The 25,615-nt window shown below is 38.5% G+C and overlaps 1 protein-coding gene across 1 annotated transcript in view; it reads left to right on the forward strand.

The window, feature by feature from the left end:
* Positions 1-25,615, forward strand: part of ROS1 (ROS proto-oncogene 1 , receptor tyrosine kinase) — a 73,974-nt gene that overhangs the window by 13,481 nt on the left and 34,878 nt on the right. Inside the window, exons 11-29 of the mRNA XM_009883348.1 lie at positions 277-461; positions 1,567-1,664; positions 2,205-2,716; positions 3,326-3,538; positions 4,403-4,513; positions 5,025-5,206; positions 6,159-6,350; positions 10,023-10,123; positions 11,703-11,917; positions 12,246-12,410; positions 12,986-13,147; positions 13,974-14,236; positions 15,113-15,176; positions 15,840-16,042; positions 16,777-16,988; positions 17,493-17,779; positions 18,718-18,894; positions 22,761-22,978; positions 23,649-23,790. Coding sequence (XP_009881650.1) covers positions 277-461; positions 1,567-1,664; positions 2,205-2,716; positions 3,326-3,538; positions 4,403-4,513; positions 5,025-5,206; positions 6,159-6,350; positions 10,023-10,123; positions 11,703-11,917; positions 12,246-12,410; positions 12,986-13,147; positions 13,974-14,236; positions 15,113-15,176; positions 15,840-16,042; positions 16,777-16,988; positions 17,493-17,779; positions 18,718-18,894; positions 22,761-22,978; positions 23,649-23,790 — 3,702 coding nt within the window. The remainder of the gene's footprint in view (positions 1-276; positions 462-1,566; positions 1,665-2,204; positions 2,717-3,325; positions 3,539-4,402; positions 4,514-5,024; positions 5,207-6,158; positions 6,351-10,022; positions 10,124-11,702; positions 11,918-12,245; positions 12,411-12,985; positions 13,148-13,973; positions 14,237-15,112; positions 15,177-15,839; positions 16,043-16,776; positions 16,989-17,492; positions 17,780-18,717; positions 18,895-22,760; positions 22,979-23,648; positions 23,791-25,615) is intronic.

A 25,615-nucleotide genomic window follows, 5' to 3' on the forward strand; every position in this document is an offset into this window, starting at 1 on the left:
TCAATGTCAGTTGGTTTGCATGTTACATATCCTCTTTCTGTCTGATTACCTTTCTGAAGGGCAATTGTCTATAATAATGTCATTTACATAGCAAATGGGAAAGTTTCCTTATTATCTGAAAGAAGATGAGAAGTGGAGGAGAAAACCAGTTAACTGTTCTCTGGTGATGTTGGGTTGCAGATTGAAAAATACTTTTTAAGGCAAGTAGAAAAAGTAACTACAAAACTGAAAAATATTTCATGTATTATCTGTGTGCACATATCTTTCTATTTTTAGGAATTTCTGTGGATGTTTATCAGCAAGTTGTCTATTTTTCTGAGGGGAATTCCATCTGGGTGAAAGGAGCTGCAAATATGTCTGATGTATCTGACCTAACGCTCTTTTACGTCGGCTGGGGGAATATCGTGTCGATCTCAGTAGACTGGCTTTACCAGAGGATATACTTTGTCATGAATGAGAAGGTAGAACTCTAGGGCTTAATTAATTACTTATTTAATTTGAATCATTACTGTGATTTATTTTACATGAGAAAATCTGATTTATAGATAGATATGCATGCACAAAATATAATTATAGAAATAGATTTTTGACTTTAATAATATTCAAGTATTTCAGAGATTAAAAAAAAAGAAAGGCTTGAATATCAGGTCATATTTAAAGCAAACAGGCTGTATGGAACTCTGGCTCCGTGTCTTACTTTTCTCCTTAGGACACCTCATACCCAGTATAAGTGACTTTGTTTCTGTTCCTTGGTTCTCCATCTCGCCTGTTTAGTTCCTATTCTGCCTCAGAAAGGTGGTCAGATAATCAATTAGTGATTATAATGCCCTTCATAATTGGTAAAAGATGTTCAAGAGGGAAAGTGTTTCATGACACTCAGATGACAACTGTTTTAACTTGAAGTAAAAATGTAGATGGCAACCCAGCACTTGATTCCCTACTCATAAAACATCAGTTACATTAATGGTCAGATTTTGCATGTACCTTTGTAGTCCTCTAATGCACAAAGGAGTAGAAAGCTGCCCTAAAGGTTAGTAGGGGATTTTTTTTTTTTTCAATCCTGTTGCCATGTCTGATTTTTCACTTACTGCTCAGGGAACAGAGAGCAAGAAAAGCAGTAGTGAGAAAAATATACAAATGAGCTGCAGATGAACAGACTGACGGCAGGGATTTCTGAATCCATTGCAGGTTAAAGAAGACCCAACATATTGCTCCCAGGATCAGAAAAGCACTTCCTTCCCTCTTTTCCCTTCCCTGCTGGGTCATTTTCAAAGTACAGTTTGCCTATATCCCCCAAATTGGGCTTTTCGCTCCAGCTTAGAGGTAGGAAGTTAAGAGGAGGATGACTGACAGACAGCTCTTTCAGGGTAAGCTGTCATGAATGCACTCATCCTCGTGTACAAGTGTTATACTTGGGTGACTGACAGCTCAGGAGCCCAGAAGAACCTAGAATTGGGAGGGAGATGTTTCATTGTCTAGTTCCCCTGGAGGAATCTTGGGTCAGCTTGTTTGCTCATTAGCAGATGCCTCATGAATGCATCACCAGTTTTTCTTCTCATTCCTCAGATACATGTATGCCATTTAGAGAACTGCACAGCAGCTGAAGACATCACTCCTCTTTACGTGACATCCCCTAGGAAGGTTATAGCTGATCCCTATAATGGGTAAGTGTCCTCCTTTGAGCCCTTGGTGTCAAAGGTGCTATAAAGCTCTTCTCTAATTTTCTTCACTTCATTAGTCATCTAGGTTTTTGTTTCAAACTCCTGCCTTACCGAAACAAAAGTGCAATTGGCAACAAATAACAAACTACAAAACAATTGGAACAAGAGTGACACCATGCAGTGTTGTTTTCTCCATTCGCTTCCCTAGGGTATTAGCAGAGGAGATAAAGTATTTCCAGTACAGAAATTTGGTTTTCAGAACATTCAGTGCTTTTATGAATAGGAAGCTCTATGCATTTTAAATGTTGGTGCTTAGTACATGAGGTATTATGGAAGAATATTCTCCAATAATCTTCCAGCCAAATCCCCAGAAGGTAAAAAGTGATGTGCTTAATTCTCCTAGGACATATATTAATAGCACCCAAAGCATTTTCCTATTGTCTGTGTAAAGACAGGTACATCTCTGATCTGTTAAAATATTTGTGACTCATCTACAGAGTTCTTGCACTGTAGTTATTTGGATCTTTTTTGCTCCATGACCAGATACATTTTCTGTCTCCTGGAGGATGGCATATACAGAGCAAACCTTCCACTCTTCCCTGGCACTGCCTCCACAGCTACATCAGTAGCGAAATCCAGTGCTCTGAGAGACTTCACGATCAACTTCCAATCCAAGAGACTTATTTTCTTCAACAAAACAGAACAGGCCTTTGTGTCAGGTTTTCTTGACGGTTCAGAATTTCACACGCTGCGATCACACGTGCCACTTAATGACGTGGAGAGCTTTGTTTATGAGAATAACATGTTTACAGTCACAGATGGCAAGACAGTTTTCCATGAGGAGGTCTCTCCAGTGGGGAGTTCTAGCTTCAATGAGTATGTTATGGATTGCAGTTTGGTGTATCCAGAGTACTTTGGCTTTGGTAACTTGCTTTTCTATGGGGCATCAACTCAGCCTTTTCCTTTACCAACTCCACCTCGGCTTGTCACGGCACTATTTGGATTGGACCAAGCTGTGATCAGCTGGAGACCACCTGAACACGCTATTGGAACGAGTAAGTTCAGTTGTTTCTTCCTGAAACTCCTTTTCTTTCTAGAGAGCTAACTTCCTGGCTTCCCTTTTCCTGATGCTGTGCTTTGGTGACTTCAATAGCTGATCCAGTTGGAAGATGTGGCTTTACTTCAGCTTGAAAAATTTAACCCAAGGTCTGCCAGTAAAATAGCTAAATTGTCTGGCTAAATTAATACAAGTTTATACTGCTAAATCATTTGTCATCCGCAAGGGATTTTAAGCAAGGCTCCATCTTAAGTACAGTATGGAGTAGGAGTAATGTTGGTTGCTGGTATCATACAGAAAATGCATGCTGGAGAAGTACTGGCTTTTGATCAGTGACTGTCCTACAGTCTCTATCCTCTGTGGACATGTCTTTGAACACTAGAAAATTACCTGGCTGGGGAAAATTTTGGTTCTTCCAACTTCATTCTTCATGGGGGATGGAGCCGCTACTCTTGGCTGGAAAGTGTAATTTTTTAATTTACCTCTTTCCTAATTCCCGATACTGACATTTTTGAAATGAGTCTCCAACGTACAGTTTTCTCAAAGGATGCATATCTTCTGTTATAGCCATCTACTCTGTAATAACATGATTGTTCGCTTGTCACAGGTCCATCTGCTTGGCAGAACTGGACCTATGATGTGAAAGTGTCATCTCAGCATCCACCTGAGGAGGAATGGCTTGTCTCAAACATTAGTGACACAAGGTTTACAGTGAAGGAGCTGGTCAGCTTCACAGCATATGAAGTGTCAGTCAGAGCTGTGTCTCCTGCTGGTGAAGGGCCATGGTCGGAGTCATTCAGAGGCACAACTTTAGAAGAAGGTGAGAATCGCTTTGTCACCCAGGAGAAATGAAGAAGGAGTTATACATACAGCTTTCCACCTGGTGAGGCCCGGGCTTTGGGCAAAGACTGCAAAGTGAGTGGCACAGAAAGGATTATCTTAGAAACATTAAAGAATACAGGATAAATAAATTTGCTTTTAAAGTAGTAAGATTCTCAAAGTACAATAATGGTATAATGTATTTATTATTACTACTTATACACATTTTTCGATTGCAAATACACTATTAAACACATGCTTGGATACACTATCAAATGAAGAGGTATGAGAAGTTTTATTCCTTTCCTGTGCTCTGTGAAGAACTTTCTATGACAAAGTAGTTTGAGCAGCCCTTGGGAGTTAATGACAGTTTATTGGAAAGCGCACGCTCGCTAAAAGCTGAAAATCCTTGGTTTTAGCATAGATAATGGAAGAAATGGATGTGCACACAATGCCTGAGATCTGTAGATCTTTGGAATGTTTTTTGAAACCTAGTTCACCTATAATAACCTATGTCCAAGGGGAAAAGAGCTTTCAACTTCAGGCACTGGATTGGCACCCGAGATTAAGGATGAATTTTGCCTGACTTCGGTAAGGACAGGTCCAAACCCACAGTGATTTTTAGGAATCTAATAGGCTTCCAAATTGTCTTATTGTTCTGGATGTAAACCTGCCCTGAATCTCTGAGTTTCTCAAAGTGTGATATTTTCATGCCCTTCTTCTTTGTCCATTATTCCTTAGCACAGGGGCAATTTTAACTGTGCTTCTGTAACTTTCCAGAAACAGGAACCCCTGCTATTAAAATAGAAATATATGCATTAATTGTTTGTTGGTGTGCGCAACTGCAGTATTCTTTCTTTATCAGCTGGTGAAGAGCCGTATATGTTGGCAGTGGGGGCTGAAGGGCTCTGGAAGCAGCGGTTGGATAGCTATGGGCCAGGAGAACTCCTCCTTCATCATATAAGAAATATTTCAGGTAAATACTAAACAAACTGCATGCTGCTGCTACTGACTTGTTGGCATTTATTAGGTCTCCATAAATTTTATCAACAGAACTGGAAGACAAGAGCTTTCACTGCAACAGTCTAGACTTGAATGCAGTGCTGTGCAGTGAGGCAGCTTCACTGAGCTACGCCATCCTCTTTCTTCTACTTTATGGATCAAATTAATCCTTAGTGAAACCCTACTGACATCACCACAGTTACAGCAGAGCTAAAATAAACTCTGAACTAAATAGTTGTGCCAGCATCCCAATATATGTCATACATTTATAATCCTCATGGATATATATGTACTATATAAGTACTACTTATGTACATTGTATTGCTATAAGGAAGTCTCTATCTTCACGTTAACTGAGCCTAACTACTCGTTTGTATTGATTTTTAAAAAAATGAAATGTCTGGCTATTTTTTGTTCTTTAAAAACATATGGGATTTTATTTACATATTTGTGAAATGCTTAATACCTTCCCTTTTTTCTTCAAGACCTTGACTGGTATAATGACACTCTTTATTGGATTAATTCCATGGGGGAAGTTCAGACCTGCTCATTGAACAAAAGAGAGGGTGCCACTGAGAATACTTATGTATCTGACATCAGAAATGCAAGGATATTGGCCTTTGATTGGTTGGGTCAATGCTTGTACTGGGCTGGCAAAGCAAATACGGTAGGTATAGTCACACTTCTTAAAAGGAAAAAAACCCTGAAGTCAATAAGAAAGACCATAAAACAGTATTTGGGAAGATAATCCTTACTTTTTGCAACCTGAGATGCATTTGGTCCTTTGCTATTAGAGTGCAGAACAAGGAGGCCTTTCTTCCCTTGTGTCATTTTCCAGAGTTATACAAAAGTTTGGGGCAAAATGTTCACTAATATTCACTGATGCAGGATACTGAACTCCAGGTACAAAACAGGCAAATCAAACATGTTTTGTTGGATTCAACATTATAAAAATAAGTGAAGATTGTGAAAATGGAGGCTGCCAAGATGATCTCAGCTAAGAAATAGATGGCCTTTGTTTTAATCAAATTTGATATGATTTGTTTACACAGAGATTTTCAAGATTGGCCTCTGTACTGTGATATTTTGCAGATCATTGCAGAAAAAAAAATAATTACAATTGCACTTTGTACACTCATATCAGGAACACTGACATGTGAATTATTTAAAAGGTATCTGACTTCAAAATTGCTGTGCTAATTTATGCAGTGCTGTAAAAGTATGCCTTTCATTTCTTCTACGTGCAAAGTCAGAAGCTGTTTTAAAAACTGGAGCTAGGAGGCCAGATTTCACACTGCCTTGCACCCTCATTTACACTTGTGAATAGTGAATATGAAGTGGGTGAGAAACTCTGTCAGACAGAAGGCTGCCAAAACTGGGAAAACCAAGGGGAAGAGATATTTCAGCTTTTTCTTTTGTTACTTTCTGACAAACATTAGCTAATAATTTTGCCTTATTCTTTATCCTTATACTTTGAATGCAAAAGGCTTAGGCTTTGAAAGCCTACGGCTTGCATAAGCTTTTGATAAACGGCTGTGGAAAAGCCACTTATATATCTACTCAATTGATCATGGCTGATGATTTAGGTGTGATGCTAAAAGCAATTCTTTTGTCCCTAGATCTACAGAAAATCACTGCTGGGAGGCCATGTGGATGTTGTGGCTCATGTTACGTTCCCAGTGATAGATCTAGTAGTGGATTCAGTAAATGGCTATTTGTACTGGGTCACAATGTATTCAGTGGAAAGCGCAAGACTTAATGGAGAGGAGTATCTTATGTTACAACAGCAGCTACAGTTTTCTGGCAAACAGGTGACTGGTTTGTTGTGTTTGGTTTTTTTTTTTTAATTTTTATTGTCTTTCTTGCAATATTGTTATACCATTTCTAGAACAGGGTAAGAATTAAATCATGTAACAACTGGACTGAAACTCTGGCCTGTAATTCTAAAGTCAGACCCTTGCAACAAAATGTGGCATTAAAGATGTCCTTATAGTTGTAATGCTGCTCCTTCCCATTTGTAAAAGGTACTTGTTTTTCCAAATGGCTCAAGTCTAGTGGTCAATCCTGACCTTTCCATCAACACATGGAGCCAGAGCTCCATAGCATCCTGCCTCCTCTGTGATGTTCTCCACCCCACAGGTCCTGACTGACTATTACAGTGCTTTTACTCTATGGTGTCTCTCTCAAAGAAAAGCCGAACACTCCCTGCTTCAAACCAGAGCGCGTGGGGGTTTTTACCCTCTGTACCAAGTGCTGTAGTGAGGCAGAGGTTGACTGCCTCAGAAGAGGTTAACTTAGATATATCATTGCTACAATGGCTTTCTTTGAAACACAGCGCTTGCTAAAGAAGACTTTTTAAAATTCCATCTGTCTTACAGTTTGTGCTCCCATTTTACCTGAAGACAGGTTCTCGATTAAATAACCTTTCTAAACTTCAGAGATCTTGGTTAGCTTTGTATCATTCCCCAGAACATTTTTATTGCCTTTCCTGAAGGAAAAGAGGCTGATGTTTCTCTGATTATAAAAAAACAGCTAGTCAGGTCTGCCTTAGTCTCTGAAAGGCAATTAACATTTGCAAAGGGAGGAGAGGGAAAGCTGGTTCTGGTGTGGCACCTGCTATGTTTATAAACCTAAATAGAGAAGAATTGAAAAACTTTTGTCACATGTACCGAGAAATATCTGTGTTGCAAAGGGTCACTGTATTTTCCACACCTCTCCATGGAAGCTGGCTGGCGTGGAGTGTCTTCATGGGAAGATACGTGCCGTCCAAACTCGGTACACTTCTTATCATATATCTTCTGGGTGATAAGGATTGACAGTTCTAAGCAGTGAACATCAACTTCCTTACCCTTCTCTTTTGATTCACTACCTGTTCCTCTGAATTGTCTCATGGCAACCTTAAATTTCTCATTCCTGTTTTCAAGAACCTTGGCAGCAATAAGACTGCTTGTCTGCTCCTGTCACTTTTTTCTGCACCTTTCTCTATGTCAGTGATACCAGCCTTCAACCATCCACTTATTCACACCTCCTACAAACAAACATCTCCTCTCCTGCTTCTATGCTGCCCCTAATCTATGCACTGACTTCCTGAACTCATCCTCCTGCCGTGAAGTATACAGGAAAAAAGCCAAGTAAGAACGTCTAGATTGAGCAGTGACCAGTTATAGCTGACAGGTGTTTGTTTATTAAAATAAACCCCAAAATAAACCCATCAGGAAAAAAAAAAAAGGCAGTACATCATTCTTTAACGGTGGAATTATCGAGCTGGTCGTTATTGTCCCATATAAAGATACAAATGTATATTTGCACAAGTAATAATATGTATCTTCCTTGCACAATGGAGTCCTTTATCCTGAAAAGAGTGCCTCTTGCCTCAATATTAAAACATAGATGTAATAGTTAATTATTGTTATCCAACAGTTAGAGCATGTTCTCGATGTAACTGGTTCTTACTGATATTTACTAGCTGTTTGTCTAATAAAAAATTGCTGTTCAGCTGGTCAGTATAGGATCTTCAGCAATATATAGCTGTATCTCCTTTTAGCTTGAAATCTGAGTGATAGGAATAGAAGAGACTACTATGGAGACAACAGGTTTCCTAAACAAATATGAAGGCAGAGCTTTGAAAGTCTAATTTCTTTGGCAGGAACTAGGTCCTTTTATGACAATTATTTTATTTTCCAATCAGTTGTTTAGCTTAGCCGGTGAATATTGGCATAGCTTGATTGATTTTGGCAGAGCTACTTTGATTTATTCCAGTTTAGGATCTGGCAGGGAATTTCTAAAGCGCTTAGTTAGTTGTTTACACTGTACAATATGCCTGGGACAACATTAATTTACAGGGGAACAGCAAAGTGCATTGTATGCAGGAGGGGCCAGGACCCTCTAGGAGTGGCCTCTTAGTATTTCTAGTCAAGGAGTATTTCAAATAGCTAAATTTATGTTGTGTCTCACGATGTGGAGTTACATTCATGATCACAATTACATATCGTGTCCAGAAACTAATACCTCTCTTGAAATGGAAAAAGTTTGTCTATTTTTGAAGCATAACGAGAGGGAGGTGTGAAATTTCTGCCTAACTCCTGAATATGAACAGTACAAATATTCCTTCTCCTTTTATTATTGCAGGGATGCAGGGATCAGGGGAAAGAAGATGGGCACATCTATGGGAAAAAGTAATAGTTGCAGAAAAAAGTGGGGCAAGGAAAGAAGATCCAAACATCTAAAAAGCACAGTAGATTCAGGAAGATGTAATTTGGTGTTGAGCATGGGAGGGAGAATAGGTAAATGGGATAAAATATAACATGCTTGATTAAATATGCACTCAGGCGCATACATACTGTAAGATATTTTTAACAGAAAAACCTACAGGAGCAATCATTCAAACCTTGATTTTCTGACATACAATGTCAACAGAAATATGTCAAGAATGCGATTACATAAGGACCAACAGACAACTAAGTGATATGGCATTTGCTTTCCTGTCATCATCTTCTGCAGTTTATTAATGAAGAGTTAAAAAAAAAAAAAGGCTGCTCCACTTACATCCATAATGGAAATTTAAGCTTGTAAAAGAATAGCTACAGCTAGTGTTTGGATGAGAAGTTTGAGAGCTGCTGGAAAACATGTTCAGAGAGGCTTCTACCAACTTGTAAGCTGCGCTAATGACATGACATAGACTGAACTTGATAACATTTAGCAGACTAATTTGTGGAAGCAAATTCTGTGTTGCTCACAGAACAGATTATTAGATGTCTGATTTCTATTATTTTTGCATATGGTATTGAATCTGTTGTTTACTGCAAAAGCAAGAAAGCTCTATTTTGAATATTAGATCCTATTAAAAATAAACAAAAACTGGCAACAAGTTTAGATAAAGATGAAATACTGAAGTAATGAACAGGAGGATTTTTTAATTCCCCCCCGACTCTTTACTTATTAATTTTTTACCCAAATGTAAATATTTGAATTTCCTGTTTAACCAAATACATCAATAGAATTTTTACATGCATTTTCCATAAAAAAGGTGAAACATTAAATATCCTATGCATAAAATCAATGCTAGAAAACAAAGACAAAAGATCTGAAATACTTGTTTCAAAAAGGGATTCTGACTTTCAGACTGAATATCAACCGCCTGTTTCTGACAAAGAATATTAAAATGCCAGAGGTGTTCTGGAAATTTTGATAAGTAGTTCCACTAATCACTTGATACTTGATCATATCTGAAGTACTCAGATACTCCAGGGATGAACACTGTGACAGATGCTCCTAAAATGTTATCTAGAAAATCATCAGCTGCTATAAATGGGTGTCCACCAACAACCTGTTTATTTTCTAGTGATACTTCTTTTTGTGTTAGAATAAAGGCTCATAGTAGTAATATTATTTTTTGCCAATAATATTTCTGCAAGAGCTACTGAGGGCTTCTACCTCAGAAGTGAAGACATGTTCAAATTGCCATTTGGACTTTTTTTTCTTAGGTGGTTGGTTTAACTTTGGATCTCACCTATGGGTTTCTTTACTGGCTTGTGCAAGATAACCTATGCCTAAACCTATACAGAGTTTCTCTTTGCAAAGAAGGGTAAGTAAATGTGTAGCAGAGGTAAGAAAGTCTGTATTTTCTAGTCAGTGTGATATTCTTTAAAAACTATTTTTTTCCAATGTTGGGCACATTAATTACTAACTTAACAATAAACAAAAGAGCTATTTGGCACACCTAGCTGATGGCAAACTACATGTTGAGGTGGTTGTTAACATGGTTTTATAGTGAGAGAAACACTGTATTGTATGCTTAGCTGAACTGAGGTCATGCTCATCAATTTCTAGGCTTAGCTTCAGGAAATAATCGCTGTTTATTGTCTATTTTATCTTGGCATTTACAACAGCTGACAGTTTTCAAGTGCCTAGAGCTGTAGCTTGTTCGTCTTGCATGGAGCTTAGAGCTTGAACTGACACCACTTTCTCACCTGAGCAATCAGCACTCAGCAGGCTTTCCTCTTGATCATCCTGAACATGAAATGGCTTCATTATTCCTGAAAGGCAAAGTTTAAAATAAAACAAAATAAACCCATGTTTATGGGTGAGCGCGACTATGTACTAAGACCTTGAGAAAAATGATAATTTCTTCTGTAAGTGCCAAGTGCATGATGAATGGTAGCTCATGAAATTGCATTTTTTCTCTTTTTCATACGGGGAGTGCCTTTTTTTTTTTTTTTTTTTTTTCAAGCATACATTAAGCCTCTTAAACATAACTGAACAGTATCTGTATTTACATGAGCTCATAATGTTGCAGGCTGGCTTTGTGTGGAATCAGCTATTTTTTCTGACTGATTTTAGACTTGCTATGATTAATGGTAAACATTTAAAGAATCAAAATATGTTGATTAGTTTTAGCTAGAACATGCAGCTCCATTGTGAACCAATTGGCAGCCATAAATCATTGTCCCTGGCATGCCAGAATAGAGAGATTAGAAGTAATCCATCCTAATGGACCTGATGGCGTGTCAAAGCTTTTCCAAATTTGTTTTGGATAGCATGTGTCTAAGCTGAAAGATATTTCTGACATGGCAAAATGATGCCTCTTACAACATATTTAATCTCTTACCCAGAAGATAAATTGGGACTGAAAAAGGCCTGTAACTTTTGACATAGAAGTAACAAGACAGATTAAATCATCAGTGATGTTAATAGAATGTTACCAGGAATAAAAATGTTAATAGAATTGAATAAATAATGGAAGGTTATCGAGGAAACTAACAGGGTCAAATTCATCTGGAGACCTGCTCTAATGAAGTAGAATGGATCTCATGCTGTGAAGCAGAGTTCACTGTTTCAGTGGAATTGCTGAGAGAAGGTGGGCTGATTTTTCAAAATACTCAAATTTCTATATCCGTACATCAGAATATTAAGCCATCTTAATATTGTTTTCTAATGAAATCAAGGGAATGAAGGCTTTGTTTTGCAGGTCGTCCTTCAATGTGCCATTCTGAAAAGTGTTCTGCTGTAGAGAACTTAAAGAAAACTTTTAAATTTTTTTTTCCTGCTTCCTACATGAGTATTAAGAATTTGAATGATGAGAAACGTACCAATGTGTCAAGCATAAATCTTGTTCTCTCTACACATGTGTTTTCAGTTTGCTAATTTCATACATGTTTTCACAGTTGTGGTAATGCCATCATCACAGAATTTGCAGCATGGAGTACTTCAGATGTATCTCAGGGTGCACTGGGGTACTACAGCGGTCGTCTGTTCTGGATTAATAGTCTTCAGTTCATTACAACTCAGGAAATCAATCAGAGCCTTAGCATTCCCTTCTCAAAACCAGCAGAGTTTGCAGCCTTTACCCTTGTTCACACATCACTTAAACCTTTCCCAGGTACATTATTTTCTTTATCTAAACCCCTCAATAAAGGTATTCACTGTCAGCCTGTAATTCTTCGTTCTTGAAATTCTTTAGTTGTTTGACGAAAGATAAGAACAACATCAACTTATTAATAAATATATCAGGCTATACCTAGATAGTATGCAATTATAAAAGCTAGTGGGTATGGCTAAAAAGAATACATGGTGTTGTTATTCATTTCTATCTAATGACAGCTTGAGGATTTTTCATAGCACTTTAATGTTTTAAGTCAGCTTTGAAAAGTCTACCTATTGCTCATATTCTTTAAATTATTATTATTTCTTCCTCTCTTTACGGACAGGAAATTTTTCTTTTACACCAAAAGTGATCCCAGACTCAGTGCCAGAGTCTTCCTTCAGGATTAAAGGAAATTCTTCAAGTTTTCACATCACTTGGAGTCCCTCCACAAATGTGGAATGGGGAACTGTCTTTTACTGCGTGGGATCAAAAGCGCTACAAGTGAGGATATTCCTTATTATCTACATGTATTACTGCATCTACTTGCTGATTTTTAAACAGAAATGCAGTTTGTTTCTTCTCCAGCATTTACAAATCGGTCAAGCAACCAAACTAAACTGTAAATATAGTGCAAGCTGTCCTGTTTCTCCACCACTAATGCCAGCATGGGAGGAACAGGGACTTAGCAGTAGCTCTGGGCTAGCTGCTGAAGTGTGAAATGTGGGTGAGGAGCTCCCAGTCCTCAAAATGTGAGAAAGCCTTTCACAGTAACTCAGACAGGAGCGTCCTCTGAGCTTCCAGTGGGACAGCCTTTGCCTGAATGTGAAATCTAGCCTTCATCCACACTTAATTTTAGCACGTTTGGCAAGCTGTACTTTAAATTCAAAGGGCAGATTGCTAGCAGATTGCTATGCACCGTAACAGTGCCACAGGAGTTGGTGAAACAACAATCACTCACAGGAAGAGAAGCTCTGTCTTGAGTTAGTTCACCAGCTCGCTGAGGGGAATTTTGGAAAACTGAAGGTCTTTCTGACAAGCAAAAAAAAAAGGTTTTATTTTATTCTGTTTTATTTCTTTCGCAGTCTTTAGAGAGTGAACAGTGCCTCCATCCCCATAACTTGACAGTGCCATCCTACCGAGTTGATTGGTTGGAACCATTTGCACTCTTCGATTTTACCGTCACTCCATACACATACTGGGGCAAGGCACCAACAACATCTGTATTCCTTCGAGCCCCTGAAGGAGGTACCAGAATTTTAAATCCCATTCCTCCCCTGTAATGGGTACTGGGACCAGGTCAGTGTCAGCAAATAACACCCTGGAGAGGAATGAGCAGCTTTCCGGGCTAGTCAGCTGTAGGCAGAGTTGCAAGAACATGTTCTTGAGTATCTTTGGCAGTTATCTACTGCATACATAAATGCACACAGCTGCAGCAATAGAATTTGGAACAGAAAGCGCACGACAATATATCCACCACGTGCCTATGACTATGAGCAACAAACAGAAATTGAGATCCATTACAATGACCATCAAAGGCTGCATGTAATGTATTAACCACTTATTAAGTTTTTAATAAAGTTTACATACTTTTTACTTCAGTGTTTATTTTTGTACTCATGCAGGTCAAAGTTAAGTCAGCTAAAATATAGTGCTGTGTGACTGGAGCGCTGAGAAAGCTTATGAGCTGCAGTAGATTTTGAAGGGGGTAGGAGTGGGGACAGATTATGCTCTATATCATGAAAATTTTTGCAGCTCCATTGTTGGCTATAGGACTTGGCTAAAGAGGTATGTCCCAGTCCAAGTGCAGGAGTGCATTTGTCTCTGTTCATACAGCTCTTTTTTTGCTGGGCAAGTTAAAAGCAGATACCTACAGAACAATGAAAAGAAGAAAGGAAATACCATGAAGTTTTAGATATTCTTCTCTAATTTACCCCTCACCAATTTCTCTGTCTCTGTCAGCATTGGGGTTGTAAAACTCAGGCTCAAAAATAAAAGAGTTAATTATGAAGCAGAGTTTGTGTTTAAATAAGAGTACTTTGCTCTGTGTTTTTTATCTTTTATTTTTATACAGTTCCTTCAGCCCCTACAAACCCTAGGATATATGTGTTACGAAATAACCTACATAAAAGTGATGAGAAAGTCCTTGTGGAGTTCAGGTGGGACAGGCCTGAAAGTGACAACGGAATATTAAAGCAGTTCTGCGTTTACTATCAACTATTGAGTCAGAATGGCACTGCTGACACTTTCACAGAGTGGAAAGTGAGCAACGTTACACCCACCCTGATGGTCTTTTCTCTCAGGGATGTGCTTCCTAGCCTCACAGTAAGGTTTCAGGTATGAAGAATTACTGACCTTATCTCATGGTAGATGGTAGATGTTATCAGTGCAGTCTGATGTGTTTGCTTAGGAGATGGTATTGGGCTTGGGGCAAGAACTTGTGGTTTCTGCTTGTGGAACTGCTGATTCACTGACTCACCTTTGGATACCTGGCTTAACCTTTTACATATTGTATTGTTCACTAAATAAAGCGTGAAACAATGCTGCAATATTATACAGGTTTGGTAGGCCCAAAAAAATCTTTTCTAGAGGTCTCCCAAAGTCACTGCTGAAAGCTGCAAGCTAAACACAGATTCGGCTGAGCTGGTGGAGGGTGTCAGGCTACTAAAACAGAGCCACATATCAAGAGAAGTTCCACTGCTGGAGAAATGGAAGGACTCATATGGCTTCCATTAAAAGAGACTTCCATATGAAAACTTGTCAAGAGGTCATGTTTTCATTGCGATAAAAAGTTTAGAACACACAGAAAGTGTGCTTGAAAGACAAGTTAGACACACGACAGCATGTAATAGGCCAGGTACTGATGGGGGACAACATCATGTTGGATGCAACATCAACCAACAGTAGGAAGTGCACCAGCCTGGGGAAGGAGACAAGACCGTTTAGTGTCATTTGAGCTCTAATCGAGAGGTGCAGCATGAATTTCCATTCTCTAGGCCACTGCTTAAAATTCTCTTCATAGCCATGGTGCAACCCTGAATGTAGCCTTTAAACTGTCCAGCACAGCCTTAGGTCAAACAGAGCACATGCATATGTTCCTAGCTAAGTAGCCAGGAAATCTTGTGTTTTTGTCATTAATTATGGCTTTACAAGTTCTCAAATGCAATGATTTATGTTGCTACTTAATATATGTAACAATCTGCTATCTCACAGGTGCAAGCCTTCACCTCTGTGGGTCCAGGACCTTTGTCTGATATAGCAGAGAGGAATTTATCAGGTATGGATGACTTAGATGCCATCTCATGGTTTGTGTGTGGTAGCCGGTGAAATCGACAGTACAGGAATTTGGTAATCTGATAAATAGCCTCTGACACTTTGTGCAACATTTGTTCCACACTACAGTAAACACCACAGATGAAATAGTTACAGCTTCTGACATGAAATGATTAACACATTTCTTATAATTAGATTAAATTTCAGGAATTTCAAGCCTTTCCTCAAAACTATGCTAAATTAACTTTTCTAGGCAACCCCGGGGTAGTATGGAACAAGCAGGTTTTGATCTGTAATCTGCATACTGCTAGAGATCATAGAAAATTTCTAATAGAGCTGTGAAAAGTAACCAGGAGAGTTAGAGATCTACTAGGGATCATAGGCTATTTCTAGTTGGGCTGTTAATGGTAATTCAGTGAGCAAATCTGTTTTTACTAAGCTCAAATTTGTTAGGTAAGCATCCACAATGCCATTGAAAAAAATCTTAGGAGTTTGCATGTGATGACAAGAAGACATCGTATTTTTTTATTTATTTGCTGTGACGTACGACCAAATATAATTTGTGCAGGGCCATCATTTACTTTTACCTTGTACTTGCTTTCCTTATGAATGACTGCCATTGTCTCGAATGTTTTTTGTAACTTCTGCTGTGGCCTTTTCCTTCCAGATCTTTTCCCTGTCCCAACTCTTCTAACCGTTTCTGCCAACAAGCTGTTTCTTACTGACATAGACAATAATCATACCATATGGGAACTAACAGAAAAAACAAATATAAAGGACATCTGTTATACTGCTAATGATGACAATGTGTACTATATCATAGAAGATTCTCTTTTTCATCTGAGTACACAGGCTACTTCAAAGTTGCAGGTATTTGTTAATTCCCTTGCTTGAGAGAATCTAGGAAAATATGTGGCCATTATTGTAATTATTTTGGGGATAATTATGTTTTTGAAGAAGTCAAAAACTGCATATTTGAAACAGAAAAAGCAATATGAGGAACAAAGCACATTTAATGGCAAAACGTGGTGGAGAAAACAGAACTGGAAAGACACAATTTTCTTAATGACTGTCACTTCATATGAGATGTAATATGAAAGAGATTAGCTGGATAATTTTCCTTTCTAGCAGTACAGTAAAACTATGTAAAATATAATAACATTTTGACTTCAATTTTTTTTGTCATCAATATGACATCATTAGAATAGGACAGAGTATACCACTGGTAAAGTTTTCCTATTAAACATATATCATTTTTCTGACATCTGCTTTGTTGATATTTCAAGACATATTTATTTTAAAATTCACACTAGTAAATTCAAGAAATTGATTTTTTGTATCAAATGTAATTTAATTTAATTTGATTTCATTCCAATTTCAAGAATATGGAAGCAACATGGAAGCAACAATAGATATTTGTGAAATAATAGTTTTCATTTGCATAAAAATATTGGAATCTGTGTTCCATGGCATCTCTATATTTTGACTTCTACTTGCCAAGTAGAAATTATTTTGGAAACAAATCTAATTTCATAATATCCTAGCATCAAGTAGGAAAATTCTGCTCTCAAGCAGCTTTAGTAACGTTTTTATTTTTTCTTAAGTTTTTCAAAGATGCATATCTTCACTATGCCACAGCCATCACAGTTGACTGGATTGCAAGGCATCTCTTTGTTGCCTTGAAGACACCATGGAATGGAACTCAAATACTTGTTATTGATCTTGAGCTAAAGACAAAGTCTCTAAAACCCTTGAACATACAGTTGGGTAATAGTAATTCCACTGTATCATCTCTGTTGTCATATCCTTTCTTAAGGTAAGGCATATATTACTAATAACTTTTAAAAGCATATTTTAAATATGATTTTCATTAAATCATCAACTATTAAGGACCAAAAAGGACTTTTTATAGTATATGAGTTTTTTGCATTGTGTAAATCTCAGAAATTCCTGGATGTAGTTCTACTTTTATGCTGCTAGTTGAGCTTGGACATATCTCATTTCAAAAAGATGTCTGTGTCTGCATAAAGATTTCAAATAATACTTAAATACTGATTTCTTCTGTTTAAATGATGCAAATGAAAGTCAGCACCAGACAACAATTTTTTACAGTAATCATTTTATTCAGAATAGTCAGTAATTGCGATCATCCATTCAAAAATATACGTTAAACACTTGGAATCACCCTGCAAGTATGCTGCTGTTACCTTGTTTTAAATGTTTGGAAGGTTTGTGACTGTAGTCACTTACAGGACCGCATTTAGGGCAGATTGCTCAGATTGAAGTTTTTCTACTGTAAGCAATGCATTTTATTTGATAGCCGCTTGTACTGGATGGAAGAGCTTGATTATGGCAGCCGCCTGTTTTATTTTGATATTCTGAATAACACCGTGCACCACATTTTGGGATACATATCAATAGAAGAACAGATGAGAAACTACTGCACCTGTAACGTGGCAGAAGCAGAGCTAGGAAGACCTATGAGTATAGATGTGTCTGACTCCAAGAATCCCCAGCTGCTCTTTATCAGAGGAAGAGATGAAATATGGGCCTCAGATGTGGATGGTTGCCACTGCTGGAGAATTACCAAAATACCAAGTTTTCAAGGTCTGAGTGCTCTGTTACGTTTCTCGGTTGTTTGTGTTTTTTGCTATCTATCTCTCTCTTACATCAAACAATGTTCATCTCAGCAAAACAGCTTTAATGAAGCACTTTCTTTATAAAAATGGTTCATCTATAGGCAAGATGGACAAAGTGTTTGTGTTCTGTGTTTCCAGTTGTGTGCCCTGTTGATACAAACTAGGACAAAGAGCAATGTGAGGATATTTACTGATGCAAGTATGTATGATGTAAATCAAATGGAGACACTACAGGCTCAAATGCTACTTGTCAATAGATTTCACTTATAGTATTAACGCATTATTTTGCTAGGGTTTCATATTAGATATACCTATTACAGTTTATCTCAATGAAAAGATACAATACCATCTTAATTTATGCCTGAAAGTGACATTGCAGACTTCAATATATGGGGAGAGTACTTCATGCAGGTAGAGTCTTGTATGACAACTTATCTATGTTGCTCTTCTTGTTATGAACTTAATATTCATTGCTCAGTTTTCAGCTCGATCCTGGAGGAGGGCTGGTAAAGCTGTTCTGTTACCAGAGGAGCTATCTTAATTGTTCCTGGGAGATGGCAGAGCACTGTGGTTTTCATCTTGGAAAATGATGAAAGTTTCTATAGAGAACTCTTGCTCTTGTGTTTTATTTCTGGTGTTTGTTAATTGAATTGCAGTTCTCATAATTACGGATAATAAAAAGCCTTCAAATCTACACTTGTAAACTGAAATAACAAAGTGTCTCAGCCTCATGAGACCTATTGGAAAATATCAGAAATTTCTTTTCCGGGGAGGTATTTGAAGATATGCTATGACCCAGATACTGACCCATATTGACTCACTGTGAATACAAGCACCTATCTGCTCTTGCAAAATTGTCTGCTCAGGGTTTATTCTGAAGCTTAACTATACAATGTTTTCCTACAGGTAAGAAAATTGGCAGCTTGACTGTAGATAAGAAATTTATATACTGGAGCATTGAAACAAAGGAATACACTGAAATTTGGCTAGCAAATAAAGAAAGCACAAGTCACTTTCTTCAGAAGAGAGAAAATCATGAGCTGAAAATCTTAGCCTACAGCTCAGCGGTGCAATTGTATCCAGGTAAAGCAGTTTGGGGTTGTTTTGTAAATGTAAGAAATTTAACTCAGAGTGTGTATTTGAGTTGCAGATCATGCCATGTGTATTTATGTAAAGTATGCTTTATGGATTCAGGTACCTTCTAGAGGGAAAAAATTCACTTTGCGCATTTTACAAAAGGTGAATATAAGGACTGACCTTGTGTTGGATCACATGGAAGGTCACGATGATGAATATTGCCTGTGTTTCAAAGGCTCAGGATGTTAATGCCAAACCATACCTATTTTCAAAGTTGTATCACAGAATCACAGAATCACAGAATTTTCAGAGTTGGAAGGGACCTCTAGAGATCATCTAATCCAACTCCCCTGCCAAAGCAGGATTGCCTAGAGCACGTTACTCAGGACTGCATCCAGGCGGGTCTTGAAAATCTCCAGAGAAGGGGACTCCACAACCTCCCTGGGCAGCCTGTGCCAGTGAATCAAACCTGGAGATTTAGAAAAGGTGATGCACGTTAAAGCACAGAAAAAGACCAAATGTGTCCACACAATTTTGTAGCAAGATTTTTGTAATGATCCCTGCTATGATACAGATTTCTAGTTTTGTTCACTAGTATGCAAAGCTGAAAAAAAAAAGTCTGCACTTCCAAACATGAAAAGATAAGAACTCTGCATACTAAAATGATTTATAAAGAAATTACAACTTATGTGATACTAGACCCAGACTCTAATATTTAAACAAACCATTGTAGAATAATAATGGAAGAAATAAAAATTAATTTTAATAGAAACTTAGGATTCATGGTACCTATAGGGATTATCTTTGTAAATGCAGAGGCTTAAAACAGCTTGATGATGAACAGCTTAAAACTAGCATGATGAATATATTAAAAATAATTATTTAACTTCAGTTTTGCATAAGAATCTGACAAATACACAAGAGGATATTTTAACAGCTTGGGCTTCTTTGGAATTAAATAATTTTACACTGTTTTGGGCAGCCAGTAGAGTTACTCCTGCCTGCAGCTGCTCTGACCAGTGCCCAAGCTATTCTTACCAGCACTTTGGGCAAGTCTGTTCCCATGAGGTCTGTGTGGGCTTGGCATTGGTGCAGGAGCCTGGTTTGGCCCTGGTACAGGATGTACCAATCCCTATCCCCAGGGACAGGGTTTCCTGCAAGAACCCCAGGCTTAGCTGGTGCAGAAAAGGAAGAACAGAATTTCAGTCCAAAGGGATTATTTCTACATAGAGATCCCCACAGAGCTCTTCCTGTTTACAGTGATTGCTGCAAATATATTTGAAGGAATATACAGACTTGGCATTTTCAAGGGGGGCAATGCACAGGCAAGTCGTGCCTTACAAATTTGGTGGTCTTCTATGACAGGGTCACAGTGTTGGTGGATAAGAGAAGAGCAATTGACACCATCTACCTGGACTTTTGCAAAGCATTTCACACTGTCCTGCATGACATTCTTGTCTCAAAATTGGAGAGATGTGGATTTCACAGATGGACCACTTGGGGGATAAGGAATTGGCTGGATGGCTGCACTCAAGGAGTTGTGGTCAACAGCTCAATATGCAAGTGGAGACCAGTGACAAGTGGTGTTCCTCAGGGGTTGGTACTGGGACTGGCGCTGTTTAACATCTTTGCTGGTGACATGGACAGTGGGATTGAGTGCACCCTCAGCAAGTTTTCTGACAACATCAAGCTGTGTAGTGCGGTCAACATGCTGGAGGGAAGGGATGCCATCCAGAGGGACCTGGACGGGCTGGAGAGGTGGGCACATGTGAACCTCATGAAATTCAACAAGGCCAAGTGTGAGGTCCTACATCTGGGTCAGGGCAATCCCATGCACAAATACAGGCTGGGGGGGGAACGAATTGAGGACAGCCCTGAGGAGAAGGACTTAGGGGTGTTGGTTGATGAGAAGCTCAATATGAGCCGGCAATGTGCACTCACAGCCCAGAAGGCCAACTGTATCCTGGGCTGCATCAAAAGAACTGTGGCCAGCAGGTCAAGGGAGGTGATTCTGCCCCTCTATCTTGCTTTTGTGAGACCCCACCTGGAGTACTGTGTTCAGCTCTGGAGCCCCCAACATAAGAAGGACATGCACATGTTGAATAGACTCCAGAGGAGGGCCACAAAGATGATGAGAGGGCTGGAGCACCTCTCCTATGAAGACAGGCTGAGAGTTGGGGTTGTTCAGCCTGGAGAAGAGAAGGCTCTGCAAAGACCTTATAGCGGACTTAGAGGGGACCGACAGGAAAGATGGAGAGGGACTCTTTTTCAGGGAATGTAGTGATGGGATGAGGGGTAATGTATTTAAACTGAAAGAAGTTAGATTTAGATTATGTATTTGGAAGAAATTCTTTACTCTGAGGGTGGTGAGACACCCGAACAGGTTGCCCAGGCAAGTTGTGGATGCCCCATCCCTGGAACTGTTCAAGGTCAGGTTGGATGGGGCTTTGAGTAACCTGGTCTAGTGGAAGGTGTCCCTACCCATACCAGGGAGGGTTGAACTAGATGATCTTTAACATACTTTCTCACCAAAACCATTCTATGATTCACACAAGTTTAAGACAAAAGTAAATGAACATAATAAGATAATAAAAAAAATGAAATTATTCTTCTTCTCAGTAGTGAAAGCAAATGGTGTATATGTGAAAAAGTGGTGCTTGCAAAGACCAGCTGGGCTGACTGACATGCTTTTTATTGCCTTAGTTATGTAAGCAAGGAGTATTGCTAGAGTTACCTTTCATTCTAACCTATTTAATTGCCATCCAGAGATGTGATGTCAGTTGATCATTTAACACATCAGAAGTATTCAGTGAAAATTATTGTCCTGTCACAGATTCTGTGAAAGAATGATTTCTTTTCAGGGTTAGGAGGAAGGGGACTGAATATCTAGTGACGGATTTTCTTGTCAGGGTAAACATGTTTCTATGGAACTGCCTGACAGAAACTTTAACTCTGAAAATGACTCAATTCTTTATGGCCTCTGGGACTTCTGCCATGGGTTTTTTACTACTCTAAGTAACTATAAAATTGACAAAGATTAACCTTACATTTATTTCTGTTGAACAGACTTTTTTATTCTCCTTTCCTAATATACATGAACTTGATTTTGGTAGGAATGGCAGGGTTGCTCATTTTGGGAGAAAAGATCTTGACAATGAGGTCAGTTGTTCTGGCCTAAGGGCAAACACTTGTCCTTGTACCATCGTCCCCATGCATGGACCTTAATCTTTTCCTTCTTGGCAGCAAGTCCATTTAACATATTTTTAATTTGTTTTTAAAAGTACACCAAGTGATGAGGGATTTTCTTGTGTTACTTTTTGTTTACTGTCAGAGAGTAGTTTTCTATTGTTTTCTCCCTATAGACCCCTTTTCTCCTCCCAAAATTTGTCTTCCCTTTCCCTGTTATTACTGTGAACTTTACACATGAAAAGCTGTTTGGAAGAAAAGAGAGATAACACTTAATTGCTAGAGAAAGGTACTCTGCATTCTGCATATCTGCCTTTCCTGTGACAAGCAAGTTTGGACTCATCAGTGTGTACTGCCCTTAATAACACAGCAACCTCGACCTGGATTTCCAAGGTATTTAGGTACTTAAGAAGAACCTAAATTCTTTAGTAAATCTATACTGTTAGTAAATCTGTATTTTCTCGAAGATAAATGAGACTTTACTTCGATGACTGCTATTTTTGTGTCCGTGAAAGTAATCAAATAAAGTACATTCAGGTGGGATTTTTTTCTATTTCTGTTTGTGAAAGCAGAGAGAATACATTGTGGTTATGCTTTCTTATAGGAATGGCGGTAGAATTCCATGCAAATTTGAATTGGTCCAGCAGTAATTAATATATTTTTTAATTTTTTTATATCTTTCCTAGATAAAAGATGCCTGATTGTACTGCTAGACACTGAGAGACCTACTATCCTTGACACGACAAACACCAGTTTTGCATTAAGCTTGCCATCTGCCACACCACAGCAGCTATGCCCCGGCATATCACAGCCTACACCGACATATCTGGTATTTCTCAGACAAATGACTAACACCCGCAGGAACTCAAGCTACCATTTGTCTGCTCTTCAGCAAAAACCATTGGTATGGCTATTTTGGAACAAAAGTGCACGTGACATCATATATAAACAGGGGATGTGATATCACTTCTAGTCATTTTATAAACCATTGGGTAACTTTCTATCTGGGAGTTTTTCCACTTCCACATCCCCAACAATAATTCCCCTTTCTCTTTGGTATTTGTTAATCGGTAGATTCCTAAGCTTTCTTTTGTGCAAGTACTCCTCTACTTTTTAACATGCCTTTGCTAAAATCCTGAAATGGGTCTTCAGTTTCTACTTGTAAAAAGAGCAGTTGTGGTTGATACTAATCTGTTTAAATAACTCTTGAGACTGTCCAGCAACCATATGGCTTGCCTTTATGTGTTTTGTGGTAGTTGTACTTGCATCAGTATTTTTTTCTTCTGTTACCTTTTTATTTTACTTTGACATCTCCTATTTAAGTACCAGCCACTGAACAATGTGCTGTTGTAGCCATGTTAATTACACCTTAGCTTGTTTTTTTGGTATGTGTTTTCTGTTGTGACCTATTACCCAAACTATTATTTTAACATTATTTTTTAAACACTGAAGTGTACTAGAATACCAAAGCACTAGTCTATTATTTTTTAACACTCATTTCATTGGCAAACAATTGCTGTGACGTATGACTCGCTTTTCTAAGAATACGTTTTTTATCTGATTTCAAATTACAGGAATTTCAGGGTCCTATAGCCATCATAGACAACCTACAGCCATTTTCAAGTTATGCCCTACAAGTTGCAGTGAGAAACTACTATTCAGACCAGGAAGTGCTGCCTACAGGAAAAGAGACAATTGGCAAAACTCTATATGGAGGTTTGTTTTACATTTTATTCTGATTTTGAGCAGAATTCTCTTCTCAGTTAAAGGAAACAGTGTGTAAATTTGGGTTGCAAATCAGAAAGCAGAGATATTTTCTGCCTAAAGTGTAATCTGTGTAGGTCTTCACAAGGTTTTGGCATCCAGACTTGGTTGAATCTGTAAGATTCATGACGTGTGTATTCTTCAATGCTTTTGCTCATTGGCTTCCTGAGGAAAGATAACTATGGTTGAAAGTGGCTAAACAGTTGCAGTTTCTGCCTTGGACCACATTTTTAATAAGTTGTGTTTGAACGTATGTGTGGTTACATATGTTTAAATATGTGTGTTATGTATTCATTCAGCATTAAGACTTTTCTCCTTGGCTCAACGGTTTTCTCATAGTTACTCTTTCTTAGGGTAATGCAGATTTGATTTGTTGTGAACCAGGCTGAAAAAACAACACTTCATTTTTACTTCTCTTGACCTGAATGCCAATAGCATGTTTTCAGTTGCTTTCATGAATTTTGTTGTGCCCTTCTCAGTCCCCTTCACACTAGAAGAAGAAAGCTAAGAGTAGTGCTTTGAACTTGGATGTTCACTGTGTCATTTAGGGTAGAGAGTGGACTGGTTAGGGATTACCTAAAAATAAATAAACACATTAGTAAACTTATCTAATTATGGCAGAAGGAAGCGAAGAAACTTCAGTGGGAGTGAATAGGTGAGAAAGGTGTGAACGAAGGCAAGAGGCCAAGATATGATGGCAAGGCAGACAAACGTATTTGTGTTTAAGTGGAGCTACCTCTGTGCTCTGTGATGAGGTGTGACCTGCTGATGCAATGGAAGAGGACAGGGACAAGAGCTTGTAGCAGCATTTAAGAGAGCAGGTAGCTGCAGCCTAGAAAAAGATAACAGGAGCACAGCTCACTTTCTGGAAAAGCAGGAATCATTCACAAAATGACAAGCCAAGGTTACACGTGGAGAAAACCTGCACACAGTGCTGTCCATAAGTGACAAGATGCACTGCAAGTGAAAGGTGTATTTTATTTTAAAGGTTTTCTCCTGAGTGCAAAGTTACTTTTGAAAAAAAGAATGAGCAACAGAAGAAAAGAGAAAAGAAAGCGTAATCAAAAGCATTTAAATTCTATGTAGTTGTTATTCAAGCTGGTTCTTTATTATTTGAGATCTGGGCCTGTACTTCTGTAGCATGTCTAGCTTATAAGCCAGTTTTCACCTCACATAATACATACGTGTACTATATTACCTGATGACGTAGCTCAAGAAACGTGTCTAGGACAATACCTCCTCCACTTCCTGCTTTGGGTGTGAGATTTTGCAAATTTCCCTTTATGTTGTTATAGTTCAAAGGACTGTCTGTCTCTTCAGTGCTCTCTTAGAGAACTCAGTCATGTTAAACACACCAATTTTATTTAGGACACATTTTCCAGAACGGGAAGTGAGGGACTTCTGTAACAGTTCTGCTGTTGATGTGTAGCCTGTGTTAGATTATGAGGGATCTATAACTCCACTCAGCACACACTGATTATCCAGCTGACCATAGCAAGCTACTGTTTTGCCTGATCACTGGTATATTTCTTACCATATCGTCTCCTCTTGCATTCATCCTCCACCCTTTACCTTCATAGTTACCATCTCCACCGTGTTCTGGAGTTTCCGTTGGGTAACATAGATCTGGTGCTGCCTTAGTTCCCTAACTAAATAGAAACCAGCAACGCTGGGTTTGTTTGTGGGTTCAGACCTCTCTTTGAGTCCAAAACTACTGACTGCTCATTTACCCATACTTGATGAAACTTGGGGCATGTCATAGCGAGGAAACTCAACT

The sequence above is a fragment of the Charadrius vociferus genome, unplaced genomic scaffold (genome assembly GCF_000708025.1).
Source record: "Charadrius vociferus isolate BGI_N301 unplaced genomic scaffold, ASM70802v2 scaffold230, whole genome shotgun sequence".
Classification (NCBI taxonomy): domain Eukaryota; kingdom Metazoa; phylum Chordata; class Aves; order Charadriiformes; family Charadriidae; genus Charadrius; species Charadrius vociferus.